The following is a 16,621-nucleotide window of genomic DNA, read 5'->3' as shown; positions in this document are numbered from 1 at the left end:
GTCTTACTTCAAGTTATACCCCACTGTCCTTTCCAGATATCTGAGAAGTCTCTCTTACGACCTTTCAGAAGGCGACTCAATGAAATCCTTGCTAGGTTGTCTTTATGTGTGTGATGTGATTTTGCCAAAACATGGCTATTGCTCTGGTTGCTTTTCTTCTCCAAGAAGTTTTTATTGCCTGTTAATAGTCAAGTTGTAGGATCTGGTGGTGGATAAATCTGTTGTACAGATGTGATGAAGACTTGCATGAAGCCACTTAATGAATCTTTTGAGCCAAAATCAAACTCCTAAGCTTCTCATTCTGTACTTATTTTTCATATCATGCTACTGTAGTGTATAGGTGCCTATATTATCTTGGTACAATTTTTTTCACTTTCCTTTGAGCTGAGAGGCAGTGGTGGACAATGCTCTTTCCTTATTTTTGGAATCTGGAGTAAAACCAACTAATGTGTAAGCTGGTTTTGGTGTTGATTTGCAAGCTTGTGTAACTCTGCATTGCAGTAGAAAAGTTGTCTGTATTTAATGTGCAACGTGCATCTCAGTTGAAGGGCCATAGTTAGCAGGTGAGAGCAAAATATTTTGATGTGAGCATAAGCATTTGTCTCCTTATGTCTTATGGGCAGAGCTATTGAGCATCTGCAGTTCTTACTGACTTTTTTTTGCAGCTCAGGTACAAAGACTTAACTTGGACAGCTGCAAAGTAAAGAGCAACCTCAGTCATCTGATAAAGCCATAAGTAGTTTGATCAGCAGCATATAGATACGTGCCGAAAGAAGCAACAGGTCTGAAATTTCTGTGTTGGGACACCAAATTTAATGTTACTCAGGACCATACCAGCAACATAAGCTTGTTCTTAATATTTCTTATGTTCTAAAGTAAATGATGTAGGAATTCGAGAGAAAATAACTGTGGTCACTAAAGGAATCAGGTTGCATCCGTGAACATTGTCCATTCTGTGGTTTGGTACTTTAATATGGAAGAGTAGAGGAGGAAAAAAGGTGCACACTTGAATGACTGTTAAGTAATAATACAAATATGCAAGGCATCAGAAGTAAGTTTACACAGCTATCTTGTGACATTTTCTAATTTTCAAAATCTTAATTTTGCAACCCGATAGTCCTACTTTAAAATGGAGGAGGATCTATGTGTAAAATTCTATTTACTTCACATGCATCTGAATGCTTCCATAAAACAGTCTTCAGTAAACCAGCTTGCCAGCATGGTCCAACCTGAGAACTTATGTAAGTACTGCCATACTGGATCTTTTGGAGCCAGAGTTTACAGTTATTTAATAATCTTTGCTGGACCTTTCTGATTAATTACTTATTGAATCCACGTGTACTTTTACTATGCAAAAGACTTGTAAGATAGTTCTACAGTTTCATTATATTCTGTGTAGTAAAGTGCTTCTTTTTCTTTGCTTTGAACCTGCTATCTAATGATTTCTGTTGATTCCTTTAATTCCTATGTTATGAGAAATAATGAATAATCATTCTCTATTTTCCTTCTACATGCCATGCAAGTTTTATAAACCTATATCATATTTTTTCCTTTCCTCATTTCTGTCAGTAGCCCTAGTTCTCATCTTAGCTATGCAGAAAATGTTCCATGTCACTGATCATTCTTTTCAACATTTCTGAACCTTTCCAGTGCTGAAGCATCTTTTTTTAGGTTGATGTGACCAGTCCATATGTACTATTAGAGATTTGGGAATACCATAGATATGTATAGTAATACAACAACCTTGCTTTTTTGCTTTACAATGAGAACTTTGCATAATTAAAATTGTTGTCATTTACATACAGTATTTTGTTTTTATTAAATATCATCTTTTCTTGAGGTTCATCTTCCTTTTACTGGTCATTCACTGATCTTTATGGAAGGTTTTCTACAGCAGATTTTGTCGCATCAGTTTCATTCTTTTTTGCACATCCCATATGAAGTCCTGTGGGGCTTTCCTAGTGGTTACACAAGAAGTCTGTTGTAAAAACAAGTTGTTTATTTTTCTTTTTTTTTTTTTTAACTAGTATGTCAATAAAAAAGCCTTCCCTGTATTCAAGGACAGTTTTGTTTCTTCAATAGCATGTGGTAATGGACCTGGTCAGAAATCTTACAGGAAAACTACGTATGGTTTATCAGCTAGATCATCCTTATCCCTTTTATTATTAACTCTTAGAAGATCTCAAAAATATTTGAAGGAGGTGATTCATTATCATTACCTCGTATTTATCCACAAGTATTATTCTTTAGCTTCACCAGTTGTGTTCTGTTGAAGCGGATTTACTTGTCCATAGGTCTGCAGCTATTTCCCAGACATGCTTTCAAATATCAGGGTCCTGTTTGCTACCTTGTATTCCTCAGGTGCCGAGTTTGATGTAGGCAGTAAGCTGCATGCTCCAGTTGGCAGTTTGGCAACATGGTATTTAAGTTTATTTAGAACTCTGAGGTGAATGCTTCCTTGAACCTGATCTTTTGCTACTATTTTCATTTTTTTTTTGTTCTTGTAAAACCAGATTATATTTCAGTTTGAGATGGCTTCTGTAGGTTAATTACCATAAAAAAAATTCCTGTTGTAGTCATTACTGATGATTATGGATCATTTATCCTTAGGTGGTGAAAACTGTTGGTCTTCGTGAAGTCTGGTTTTTTGGGCTACAGTATGTGGACAGCAAAGGCTACTCAACTTGGCTGAAGCTAAATAAAAAGGTAACAATTGCCTAATATTTAGGCAAGTGTACAATTTGAAATATACTTTTATAAGTCTGGCTGCTTTAATGTTGTAGGTGAGATATAGCTGGCTTCAAATTTAGTTGAAAAGTTGCTTTCCGTTTGCTTTAAATGACAAAATACAGTGTTAAATTTGGTTAGTTATAAAAGAATATGCAAAGCTGCGTCAGCATTTAATTTGAGAAGGAGGTACTGTTTCCTGTATTTCTAGTACCATGGTGATGCATGTGTTAGGAAAACTTAAATTCATATGATTGTCCTGTTTTCATGTAGCAAAACAGAATAAATGCTTTACAGTTGGGTGGGGTGTGTGTGTGTGAATTGTTTGAGCTTCAGGAGTTTGCATGTATACAGCTACAGATCTTTAAGCAAGGTGCCAATAATAGTTTCCTAAACTTCTGTGTAGGTATCTAATAGGTAGCTTGTAGGATAACGTGTTTTGTTCTTCCCCAGCAGCACTGAGCACCTTGTATCTCCCAGCTATTGGGAACCAGATCATTTTGCTTTAAAGTCTATTTATGAACTTGAGTGGTCATTTTTAATATTGGTTATCAGGTTATTAATGGCACTACTTAAAATAAAGGGAGGTCTTTTAATTCAACTTAATCAAGAATACCTTTATCTTCAGTATCAGGAGGTAAATTGAGAGGTTTTTAGGAGCAAGTCCCATTGTCAGCCTTTATGTAACCTTTCCTTCTCCTCTGTGGTAAATCCAGTGAGTAAAACCTGCTAATCACCAAAGCTGGCTCATAGAATTTTTATGTCTTGTTTCATATGCAATAAACATTGCGGTGCTGCAAAGATTTTTGTTAGCGCTAATGGCTTGTCTCCAGTGATTGGAGACTACAGGATTTGGTGCATCATTTGTGGAAAATACAGAAGACATTGCTGTATGAAAGTCCTCAGGAAGTTAAGTTGCTGGTGCAGTTCAGGAGCAGCAAGGGTGTGCTAATTTCTTTAAGTTTGACTAAAGCAGTTATCTAGCTTTTTAAAGCTTGTAACATCTGATTCTTAAATGCATCATTGTAAACTGTCTCTAACTTGTAAGTTACTATTTAAATATTTGCAGTAAATACAAATAAGATCTGATAAATCACAGAATAGATGTGCAAATAAGGTTTTATTATGTCAAGAGCACAACTAATCGTTCACTGGTGAGATTAAAGTGAAATACTTTGTAAATCATAAACAGATGGACAATAATGAAAACTGAGCAAAACTTTTAAAATTGACATCTGAAATGTTGAATATAGTACTTAGGGTGCCTTATGTACATGATTAAATGGTTGCATTATGTTTACAGTCTCTGATACTTCCTACAAGTCAAGGAGATGCATCATTTCATGTGTAATGAAGAAGCTCTACAGGGACTAGTAGTGCACATAAAATTAAATGTGTAATAAAGTGCTTGAAGAACTGGGATGTATGAGACTTATTTTATTATGAATGTAACTTTTAACAATCACTGTATTACTTGATGTTAAAATTAGTTCTATTTTGAATGTTTTTGCTTTAGTCATAATCAGTGCTGAAAGCTGAGCCCAAATGAAGTGGAAAATTCTACATAAAAATGAGTTTTTGTTGAAATTTGAAGTAAACACTTACTTAAAACTTAAGGTGACCGCACCTGATCTCTTCACAGAAATCATGATTATAAGGCCTATCTGTTCTAGAAAAATAATGTGATTAATGGAATTATGGTTTTTGCACAGGAACAAAGCATATGTGTTTAGTTCAATACTTCAAAGACTTTTAAAACTTACATTGAAGAAATGTGCTGTAGTTCTTGATAAAGAAGCTGTGTTAGACCCTAACTTGTTACTTCCTGCAATTCATCCTCAGAGATAGTTTTGATTTTTTTTTTAACATGTATTACAACTACTTCTTTTCCAGATCTTTATTGTATTAAATTTAAATTACACAAGCCTACAAAAATCTTTTAAGTAGCCTTTGAATAGTATTTCAGAATTGTCTGATTTATCCAAACTGGTGTAACTTGATTCAATGCCATGTGGACCCTTAGTGAGTTCCACAGTGGACTTGTCAGGAAGCACTGGATTTCAGTGTAGAGGAGCCAGACTTCATTACTACTGAGTTAATTATATTTAATATACCATTTAGTGCTCTCTCTATTTTTTTCTTTATTCCTCTCCCTCAGGTAACACAGCAAGATGTAAGGAAAGAAAATCCTTTGCAGTTTAAGTTCAGGGCCAAGTTTTTTCCGGAGGATGTATCTGAAGAATTAATTCAGGAAATAACTCAGAGACTTTTCTTCCTGCAAGTCAAAGAAGCGATCTTAAATGATGAAATATATTGCCCACCAGAAACTGCAGTTCTTCTGGCTTCTTATGCTGTCCAGTCCAAGTATGGAGATTACAGTAAGGAGATACATAAACTAGGGTACCTAGCCAATGACAGACTTCTCCCTCAGCGGTGAGTGAGACTGTTTTTGCATCATCTGCTGCATGTAAACTTGATTACAGCACATTTTTTATAATTAAAACATTAAGGCATAATGTGCATTTAATGGTAGCTTTCTTAAGAGTGCATGTTTTGCTAGTAAAATTGAGAGATCCTAATTTAGACTCTAAATAACAAGGAAGCATCGCAACCATGGGTTGCATGAGACCTATTTCCTGTCCTGTCCATAGCCATCTGCACAGATTTATTTGAACAAATTTCCAAAGTACTTTGAAATCATCTAATGTTCTTGGAGGCTTGCTTCTTTAAATTAAAATCAAAATACTCAAGTATAGAAGTCGCTAAGATTCATTTGATACTCACTCCTTTTCTTCAGCTCTTGATGCTGTCATACACTTAAGTGATAATTATTTCCAGGAAATCATTATAATAATTGCAGATTATTGTATTGCAGAATTGCAGTATTGCGATTGCAGAAAAATGCCAGCCTGGACAGAAAATTTGGAAACTGAATTGTTGCCATTAGTGTTGGGTATAAACTCTTGTTTCAGTAACTCACCTAATTGGATAGGAAAAGTAAGCACCAAGATTATAATTCTGTTTCTTTACGCAACTGAAACCTTACTCCTGGCATGTTTTGGCAGCAAGAGAAGCATTGCAACACAAATGTACAAAGTTAGACAATTTTGTTAGTGTAGATGAATCCATACTGAGGTATCATAGAATCTTTGGGTTGGAAGGGACTTTTAAAGGTCATCTAGTCCAAACCCCCCTGCAATGAGTAGGGACATCTTCAACTCGATCAGGTTGCTCAGATCCCTGTCCAACCTGACCTGGAATGTTTCCAGGGATGGGGCATCTACCACCTCTCTGGGCAACCTGTGCCAGTGGTCCACCACCCTCATTGGGAAAAATTTCTTCCTTATATCTAGTCTGAATCTACCCTCTTTCAGTTTAAAACCGTTACCCCTTGGCCTCTCGCTACAGGCCCTGCTAAAAAGTCTGTCCCCATCTTTCGTATCAGCCCCCTTGAAGTACTGGAAGGCTGCAAGAAGGTCTCCCTGGAGCCTTCTCTTCTTCAGGCTGAACAACCCCAACTCTCTCATCCCGGAACATCTCATAGGAGAGGTGTTCCATCTCTGGAACAAATCATGGACAAATGTGTGCTTACTAAATATGTAACGTTAATGCATCTTCAAAGTAATGAGAGCAATGGAATAATTTAAAGTTTCTTTAAAAGCCATATGCTTTGTCTCTTCGATTTGAAAAGTAAAAGTGGAAGCTCACTTATTAACATAACTTAGCTTGAGAATTTTCTAGCAAGCAAAAAAGCATTTCAGTGGATTGTGGTGAAGTATTGAAAGAAATATTTCTGAAAATGTTTCAGATTTTCAAAAAACCTGGCTAAGAGTTTGGTTTTGGCTGTTTCCTTACTTCTTGAGACTGCAAAGTCTATACCTTTTTCTAGAAAAATACCCTTTGTTAGGAAGACAGGGAGATGTAGAACCCATAAAACTGTTACTACTGAGAGTGTTATTTCACAAATCTTGGTTTTTGCTCAGTTATGATGACAGCCTGTGAACACTGGAGTGCTTGTGTATGACACAAATTCAAATACTTAAGATGCTCCTTTTCAGTAGACAAATGTTCAGATGATTTCCCAGCATATGCTTTTAACCAGTCATGTGCCAGTCTGCACATGGCTTTTGTATTCATTCTAACGCAATTATTCCCATTTTGCCTCCTGTCACCAGGAGATTTGCCAGAAAACTAAAAAGTACATCATAAAAAGACTTCAGAACAGTATACAATATAATGTCAAAAATACTTACGTGTTTCCCAAAGTAGACTAGCTTTGCAAAACTTTACTGAAAAAGGTGAGGAAAGATTTGCAGTTCCTGTTAATTAGAGTCTTAATGTTCACCTGTCAACACTACTGCATATTTCTTGGCTCAGAACTATGAGCTGGGTAGCAATAAGGCAAAGTCCTTGCTGAGTTATTCTGTTGTAACAGTCCTTGCAGATCTGTTAGTGATGATCCATCAGTAACATGTGAAGAGAGAATAGAGGGGACCAAATGACGAGATGGCTATTGCCAAAGATCTTGCCAGCTTTGAGGATATCAGAAACGCAGAATCATTTGAGGTTGGAGGGGGGGCTCTGAAGATCATCCAGTCCAGTCACCCTACTCAAAGTAGAGTTACCTAGAGAGGTCGTTGATGCTCCATGCTGGTCTGTGTTTAAGAGCCATTTGAATAATGCCCTTAATAACATGTTTTAATTTTTGTCAGCCCTGAAGGGGTCAGGCAGTTGGATAGATAATTGTTGTAGGTCACTTCCAACTGAAATATTCTATTCTAATTACAGCAGGTTGTTCAAGGCCTTTTCCAGTTGGGTTTTGAATATTTCCAGGGATGGACACTCTGCAACCTGTCTGGGCAACCTGTTCTGGTGTTTGACCACCTTTGCAGTAAAAGAACTAAAATAAAAAATAGCGTTCAAGTGTATTTCACTTGTGCCAGTTGCCTTGTGTCTCTCAACTCAAATTCAATTGAAAAAGAGGAAAGTGCAAAGAATTTCTGTAAAATAGAAATTTAACTTAATTTGCAAAGCCCAAGAAAGCACAAGTTACCATGAGTGTGACCAACTGCTGGCACAAGTTGCCTGGAGAGCTTGTGGAGTCTCCCTCCTTAAAGATATTCAAAAGCTGTCTGTCTACACATGGTCCTGGGCAACTGGCTGTAGGTGACCCTGCTTGAGCAGAGGGTTGGACAAGATGACCTCCAGAGGTCACTTCCAGCCTCAACCATTCTGTGATTCTGTGAAGAGCTTGAGAGCGGGGCTTTCATTTTCAGATGAGCACTTGTGTGACATACTCCTGGGATAGTGTCTTTCTCAATATCCTATTTTGTCCTTTACTTTTATGTTACACAGCTTTATGTTACACTGCTGTGAAAGCTTTTGAACATTCTGTGAATATCTGCTGGAGCAGTAGAAGAAATAATGGTGGAAAGCAGCTCACAATGTAATATCACAACAGAAAAATCAGGCCTGATTTAATTACAGAACTTCTTTAATAAATTAACATTGTCTTAGAAGACCTGGAATTAATTTTTTTAGAAACTTGTAAATGACTGCCAGGCTGCCTTTAGATTATTACAGCTGAAGCAGGCGATTCTACTTTGTGTGTTCTGTAACAGGCTTCTGTAAGTATTATATTTAGGTCTTATATTTAAGGCTAAAGATGAGAAAACAAACAAAAAGGATGTCTTGTCACTGCATGTTCTTGTATCATTTAGCTGTGAAGACATCAGCTTTGTGCATGTGTGTGGTGGGTTGACCTTGGCTAGATGCCAGGTGCCCACCAAAACTGCTCTATTACTCCCCCCACCTCAGCTGGGTGGGGCAGAGAAAAATATAATGAGAAGCTTGTGGGTCGAGATCAGGGCAGGGAGAGATCATTCACCAATTACCGTCACAGGCAAAACAGACTCGACTTGGGGAAATTTGTCTCATTGCCAGTCAAAATCAGAGTAGGATAATGAGAAATAAGACCAAAATCTTAAAACACCTTCCCCCCACTCCTCCCTTCTTCCTGGGCTCAACTTCACCCATGAGTTTTTTTTATCACCTCCCCACCCCAAGCAGTGCAGGGGGACGGGGAATGGGCGTTGTGGTCTGTTCACCACACGTTGTCTCTGCCTCTCCTTCCTCCTCGTGGAGGACTCCTCACACTCTTCCCGTGCTCTATCTTGGGGTCCCTTCCACTGGTGACAGTCCCCCATGAACTTCTCCAACGTGAGTCCTTCCCACAGGCTGCAGTTCTGCATTATCTGCTCCAGCCTGGGTCCCTCTACGAGGTGCCGTCCTTCAGGAACAGACGGCTCCAGCCTGGGTCCCCCGCAGGGTCACAAGTCCTGCCAGCAAACCTGCTCCAGCCTGGGCTCCTCTCTCCATGGGTTCACAGGTCCTGCCAGGAGCCTGCTCCAGCATGGGCTTCCCATGGGTCAGAGTGTCCTTCGGGCATCCCCCTGCTCCGGTGTGGGGCCCTCCCCGGGCTGCAGGTGTGGAGATCTCCTCCAGCGTGGAGCTCCATGGGCTGCAGGAGCACAGCCGGCCTCACCAGGGTCTTCCCTAGGGACTGCCAGGGAATCTCTGCTCTGGAGCCCCTCCTGCCCCTCCTTCTGCTCTGGCCTTGGTGTCTGCAGGGCTGTTCCTCTCACACATTCGCACTCCTTTCTCCGGCTGCAAATGCTGTGTGCCAGGTTTTTTTCCCCTTTCTTAACTCTGTTCCACCAGAGGCGCTGCCACTGTTACTGATGGGCTCGGCCTTGGCCAGTGGTCGGTCTGTCTTGGAGCCAGCTGGCATTGTCTCTGTTGGACACAGGGGAAGCTTCTAGCAGCTTCTCGCAGAACCCACCCCTGCAACCTCCACCACTACCAATAGCAAACCCAATACAACGTGTAAGGACTAAAACCTCTGCCTCAGTTTTGAGGAGGAAAGTCTGTTGATGTGCACTAAGCAAATCAAAATATGAAATGGCTACCACTTAAAAGTACACTTCACTAAGTATGGGGCAGAGTAGCAAATCAAGTGACAAAAAGATCTTATACCAGAAGAAAGACTGCATTAGTATCTTTTGCACCACTCAGTCTATTCCTTATTGTAGTGTACTACAAACGTAGGCAAAAGTAGTAAATCCTTAATTTTCTGAGTAAAGAGAAAGGAAGGAAAACAACTGTTCTGACTTCCATAGTAAGATTATCTTGCAGTCTCCTCTTTTTTTAAATTGTTCTTTAAAATAAGTTCTCTAGGAATGCTTGAAATGCTAGGTCCATGGAATAAAAGCATAATATGTTTATCATATATATTTAATTTTTTACTGCAGTACTATATTGAAAGTTCTGGTAGGTCTAAATTATAACTCCATCATTGCAGCCTACTGTAGATAAACCTTAAATAGTTTTCTGAAACTACTTCACTATTGATTTTATTTATTTTAAAAAAACACCAAAACACAAAAAAAAATAGTCTGCTAGCTTGTCTTGATGTGTTACATTTTCTTTCAGCAGAATGAAAGCCTGAGTGTACCTACAGAGCATACCTAGAGATTAATTTGCAGTATTGTTCTATGAGGATTTTATAGGTCTGCATTTTCAGGTGTTCCAAACATGACATTGTGTGACTTTACTGAAAGTTGAGATATGCTGTTGTGTGACTTTTATATTACAAAGAGTATAGAATGCCATGAAAAAAGAAGTGATTTCACACTATTTTAGAAGTGTATTTGTTGAAATACGTTTCTGTGTCTGTCTGGGCTCAAAAGATGAACAGTGTATAGGAAGTCATGTTTAAATTTATTCAGTTACCGCATATGTTATGCTGTGTAACCAAACCTATTTTTATAAGTTTAAGAGGTTAAATTGGTTGTCAGTGTCATTTAATAGCAACAACTTCTATTCACAGTGTGTTAGAACAGCACAAACTGACAAAAGAACAGTGGGAAGAAAGAATACAGAACTGGCATGAAGAGCACAGGGGAATGTTAAGGTAACTATGTAAAAAATTTTCCAAGACCTTTAAAGTTTTTTGTTATTATTAGGATGTATTTTGGCAGGTGGAATATTTGTTTGGAAACTGCTTTCTTTTGTTCCAGCCAGGGTAGGTGGTTATCAAACCTCCGTGAAAGTTTCAGTGAGAGTTTAGTTTCCAGTTAGGTTATTGGCTTACCTACATGATTTCTGGTAAGGTTGTCAATTGCCTTTGTCCACAGCTGCCTGCATCTAAAATATATTTAGTATTTCCTTAGCTCACACAGTGAAAAGACAAAGTGTAATGATTGGACTGTACTTGGATATTAGGGTGTAGAGCTTTACAAGTATCTGAGTCAACATACACATGAATTTCAAAGAGAGATTTAGTCCCTAACTAAATTTTACACTAGTTATTCTGCAGTTCTCTTATTCTTAGAATGTGCTTTTTATTTGTCTACAGTATGCCATTTTTTTTTCTTCTTTCATCAGGGAAGATTCTATGATGGAATACCTTAAGATAGCACAAGACTTGGAAATGTATGGAGTCAACTATTTTGAAATAAAGAATAAAAAAGGAACTGAATTGTGGCTAGGAGTTGATGCTTTGGGTCTGAATATTTATGAGCATGATGATAAGTAAGTGGCTAATACTCATTTTGCAGTTCTGTCCTAGGAGATCCTATTTGAGATTATACAAAACCCACCTTATTGCGTGTTCAATAACACCTAGCAAAACAGGTTCTCAAAGACCTTCTAATCTATGTAAAAGATAGAAAAAGAGAGATAGATGTTAACTGCCAGAGTATTTAAATTTTAAAGATTAAATAGGGATATGGAAGAAGGGAGAGGGACAGCAGTTCTGTGGAAACTTAAATTTACGTTGCTTAATATGGATGTTTGATAGTTAGACCATCTTTATATGATTTCTTTCTGTACTTTTCACTCCCTCAAGACTTCCTGTTCAGTCAAGATAAAAAGAACATTGAGAGCTAAGCAACATATTTAATGAGAAACATTGTGTAAGAGCAGTGACTAGAATTGTAGCTGTTGGAGCATGAAGAACTTTGGTATCTAAAAGTGAAACCTTTTAGACACCAAGAAAATAGATGAATCCTGTATCCTAATAAAGAGACCAAATATTCTGTCCTACCTGAAGAGAGATAAAGCTGAAATGTACAAAATTTGAGGAATCTGAAAACAGAACAACAGACTTATTCTTTTCTTTCTAAACACCTGTTAGTAGTATCTGATGTCAATAATCCTTTCACAGTGATTTGAAGTTAAACGAGTCAAACACCAGATAACAGCTGTCAACTGAACTGAAACTTAATGTTCTTCAATGTATGTGCTCTGTAACAAAATTCTGTAAGCTTTAATTGCCATTAGATGGCAATATAACTTGTAAAAGAAGGAAATATTCAAAAAATGTTCAGATCAGATTGAACCATCAGTGAATTTTTTGTGTTCTTTAACTCCTGATAGTTAGCAATCAAATGCTTAAACATTTTCTAATGCTTGTAATTAAGCTAATATGAATAGAAAAAAAATCTCTGTGCTCATGGGGAAAAATATTTACAGTTATACAGATGGTGCTTAACTTTTTAATGGTTTCTGAATTGAATTTACTTAAGATGCAAGGGAAGTACATTTAACTTGAACTTTGGAAATGTGAGAACACATATCTTACATCTGAGTTAAACTGAAGTACAACATTGCTGAAGGCTAATTTAATTTCAGTCTTTGAAATGTCAGACTTTTCTCAAATTTAACCAGTTATTCCTTTCACTGAAAACGGTATTATCAATAGCTTATAAAGGATCAGTACATGATTGTGATGTTTAGCATCTACTTACTGGTAGTAGATTAAGTCGCAAATTGAAATTCCTTCTGTTACAGTGCCATGTAATTTATTCATTTGATGGAATAATGCGTAAAAAAAAAAATTGTTTACCAAAATATGCTTGAACTGCTATGTTTTGTAAATACAACTAAATGTGATAGTGAAAATGGTACAGAGTTAAGACTTGGTGGACATAAATAAAATGCACATCTTTGCTGCTTCTGACGAGAACTTTTTCTCTTTGAAGGCTGACACCCAAGATTGGTTTTCCTTGGAGTGAAATAAGAAACATCTCTTTTAACGACAAAAAATTTGTCATAAAGCCAATTGACAAAAAGGCCCCTGTAAGTAGTGTGTAGAAGAGTATGCCTTTATAGATGAAGAAATTTAAGTTTGCAGGGACTTCCTCTGGCATTATGTCATGAGTAAATATTTTGATATTTATTATTATTGGTTGAACAGTCAGTAATCAAAAGGAATTTTTAATTTTGATGTATGGTATGTTATTTTCTCTCTTTTCATTCTGGTTGTAAAGCCACAGTGTACGATGCTAAATTGTCTGGCCCCTCACCTCTGTTTCTCTTTTTTTTGTATTATAGCGTCACATTTCATGAGACTTTCTAGGTCAAAACTCTTCAGAAATAGAGTAGAGAATAATATCATGTTTTTAGAAGTTTAAATTTTTGTGTAAACTAGCTAACTTCTACATGGAGGAATCCAGGTGTAATTTTGAATGTGTCTTGTAACTTCCTGACAGTAACTAGATTTATAGATTATGGTGTTGGATTGCTCAGATGATGAGTGTCAAAATACTTGTAAGTTTAAATTTAACAAATACAAGCATGCAATAATGCTTTGAGTCTTGTCACAACCGTATTTTTAGAGTAATGGATATTCTGGAATTATTTTTGCTAGGATTTTGTTTTTTATGCACCTCGTCTGAGAATTAACAAGCGAATTTTGGCACTGTGTATGGGAAATCATGAATTGTACATGAGGAGAAGGAAACCTGATACAATTGAAGTGCAACAGATGAAGGCCCAAGCAAGAGAGGAGAAACATCAGAAACAATTGGAAAGGTAATTAACAAACTTCCATGAAACGTAGAAAAATCTTCTACCCTTTTAAGAAACCTAAGTCATAGAATATCAGACATCTTAGCATTCTAGGAGAAAGAGCTGCTTTTTCTTTCTCTAATATGTAAGCAGATTTGTGGATTGGTGTGGCTCATCTGTCTTAATAGAAAGCTGTATATTTTTTGAGTTTTCAGCATAGTAATAGTAGCTTTACCGTTGTTTCTCATTATGTTTTTGTGAAACAGTCTTAACTCTCTGTTGCTTGATCCTTAGGGACTATTACACTGTACAGGTGAACCCTTAAAGCAAGTTCAGTGAAGAATGTCATGACTTACCTTTTGTATGTTTAAAAAATACTGTTGCAAATTCTAGCCCAGATGAAACATCAGCCATGTCTAAAATGCAGGTATAATTGTGTCTCTACCTGGTTGAATCACGACCAAGGTTGCTAATCAGTTCTGTTCATAAATTGTTTTTCTATACAGTGTATTGAAACAGAAATGTGGTGGTTCTTGTATTGTAAACTGAATTTGAAACGTTTAAAATTAGATGCTTCTCTGCTAGCAGAGTAAACTGAAAAATAGGTTACCAGCATCCTTAGAGTAGAATTTAATTTGTTTTAGGGTAAAACAACATTTTACCTTTTTTTTTTTTTTTTTTTCCAGGGCACAATTAGAAAATGAGAAGAAGAAAAGGGAGATAGCAGAAAAGGAAAAGGAAAGAATAGAGCGTGAAAAGGAAGAATTAATGGAACGCTTAAGGCAAATTGAGGAACAAACTATGAAAGCTCAGAAAGGTGAGCTCTTACTGGTCCTGGATTTCTTATATCTGATGACAATGTTTGGTTCAATTGAGTAGTTCAGTTCCACAATTCTCTTGGTATGTATGGCTTTTTGTCATGTTGTTTTTGTTTTTCCTTTTTAAATTTATTTTACTACTAATAACAAGAACTTAGCGGTGTGTTATTTAATTTGAGAGATTCTTTTTCAGTGTTAAGAGTTAAAAGATGGTTAACATGCATATGTGTGTATATTTGTAATATAAAACCAATTCCTAAGATAGTAAAAGTTTCAGTTTTCTTTAATAAAAAGGAAATTAATGTGTACACTGTTCATCTCAGAATTATGAAATGCTTAAAGTGCTGAAAACTGGAGTTGGAGGGAGCAGGGAAATTAGGAAGATTCAAAGTACTTCCTCTAGGGTTTTGTTGAATTTAGCTTTTCATTTGGACATTTCCTTGCTCTGTCATTTTGCTATTCCCATGTAAGATTTAAGAATTTTAAAATTAAAGTCTTGTCAGATTTTAGTGAATAAACATAGTTTTACCAATCTCAGTTCTTTGTGTTGAACCACCCTGTAGTGTCCCTGCCTCCATACTTCCCAGTCCCTCCTCTCCACATTCTTTTTTTGCTTTGGGTTTAGTTCACATTCATAAGTTTGTTCCTCTCTTCTGTTCATAACTATTGGCTTCAGGCATGATAGAGAGAATCACTGACTAAATCTATGCAAATAAATCACATATGCCTGGCACTGTTCTCCAGCTGTACCCCCACATTTTTCAGTCTTTCAATGCAGAACAGGTTGGACACATCCAGACAGGTAATGCATGAACTGTGCCTTGGAATTGTTTAAGGGGGAGCTATTTGGCCCAGGATGGAACAGCATCAGGGTGATTCTAAAGGTTTAACAACGTACGTTTTCTCATAACTTTTGTAAGCAATATAGGCTAATTTCTGATGCAATACATACCGTTTATGTGTTGCTGGTCTTTTCAGCCTTCTATTCACATATGGAAAAGTGTTTATATATGGTGTCTGTGCTGTAGTTGAGTTGGTAGTTAAGCGTTCTCCATCTTCCTGTGAAAATTTTGAGTGATGTTTTTAAATATTTATGCATTTTATTTAATTTTCTACATACTGCATTTGTACAACTGCGCATACTTGTAATGAAGTTCATTTAATTTTATAACTGCAGTAGTAGGTCTGGGAAGCCAACTGAAGAATATCGATTACATGATACCTACTTAAAACTGCAAGTGCAAAGATCAAGCATGTGTCAGCATAGCTGGGGAGATGCTTTTTTAGTATTAAAGCATATGATGGAGAGCAAATGGATCATTCCAATAACTGAGCAGTTGTTTAGGTTTTCTGGTGAAGGAATCTATGGCAGCTGTGCCTAGACAAAAACATAGTGGAAAATTTATCATTAGAATCATCAAGGAGCTTCAGAAGGACTTCTTCCATAGTCACTTCATTTTGCACGTCAGAGGAGTGTATTTTGCCTGTGCAAATCTTACCTTGCAGTACTGGTAGATTATTACTACTTCCTGTTTCACACAGGGTTCTGCCTTTTAGAATAGCAATATTTTGCTAACCAGGCAGCTAGACAACTATTATCCCTCCTTTGGTTTAAAACTTTCCTATTTGCACCTTTTTGGCTCTGTTCTATGGAGAATTTTTCTGGCTCTTCCAATGTGTCTTAGGTAATTTTGCTGGAGGTGCATGCCTAAATCGTCTGTTGCGATTAAGGAATGTTTTTAGGCATTTCAACAGAGTAGAACAGATTTTTGCTTTTTTAATGTGAGTATGATATAATGTATATAAAATCTCAGTAGTAAGAGCAAAGGTGTACGTGCTTGTATATGTGCATATGTTTGGATGTTTATTTTTATAGAATCAGTGAGGTGATAATTTTTGAAACACTGGGCTGTCAGAACTGTCAGGTGAAATGAAGTATATCCAAAGTATGTATTAAAGGGGGAGGGTGGAAATCAGACACAGCATAGTTTCAGGTAACATGCTTAACAGCTCTTCTTAGCTTGAGGCAGCCTTGTAAATCTTTGTCAGCTTTCTAGGTTACTTCTATTTTGAGCATGTTACAGCTATGATTGGTGTTACATATGAGAAGGAGCTAGGTAGTGATGTCTTGCCTGCAAACTTTCCTTTTGGCAGAGCTAGAGGAACAGACTAGAAGAGCTCTAGAACTGGATCAAGAACGAAAGCGTGCAAAAGAAGAAGCAGAG

General features: G+C 37.0%; 1 protein-coding gene across 1 annotated transcript in view; it reads left to right on the top strand.

Moving 5' to 3' along the window:
* The window catches only part of RDX (radixin), a 33,324-nt gene that overhangs the window by 12,850 nt on the left and 3,853 nt on the right, over nucleotides 1–16,621 (top strand). The window contains 8 exon segments of the mRNA XM_010284827.1: nucleotides 2,611–2,706; nucleotides 4,886–5,160; nucleotides 10,616–10,699; nucleotides 11,173–11,319; nucleotides 12,771–12,867; nucleotides 13,439–13,602; nucleotides 14,265–14,395; nucleotides 16,551–16,621. The exon segment at nucleotides 16,551–16,621 is cut by the window's right edge and continues 18 nt beyond it. Of these exon segments, the coding sequence (XP_010283129.1) occupies nucleotides 2,611–2,706; nucleotides 4,886–5,160; nucleotides 10,616–10,699; nucleotides 11,173–11,319; nucleotides 12,771–12,867; nucleotides 13,439–13,602; nucleotides 14,265–14,395; nucleotides 16,551–16,621 (1,065 nt within the window).

Source organism: Phaethon lepturus, unplaced genomic scaffold (genome assembly GCF_000687285.1).
Source record: "Phaethon lepturus isolate BGI_N335 unplaced genomic scaffold, ASM68728v1 scaffold1854, whole genome shotgun sequence".
NCBI lineage: Eukaryota > Metazoa > Chordata > Aves > Phaethontiformes > Phaethontidae > Phaethon > Phaethon lepturus.
Note: the sequence above shows the minus strand (reverse complement) of the source record. Positions and strands in the feature narration are given on the sequence as shown.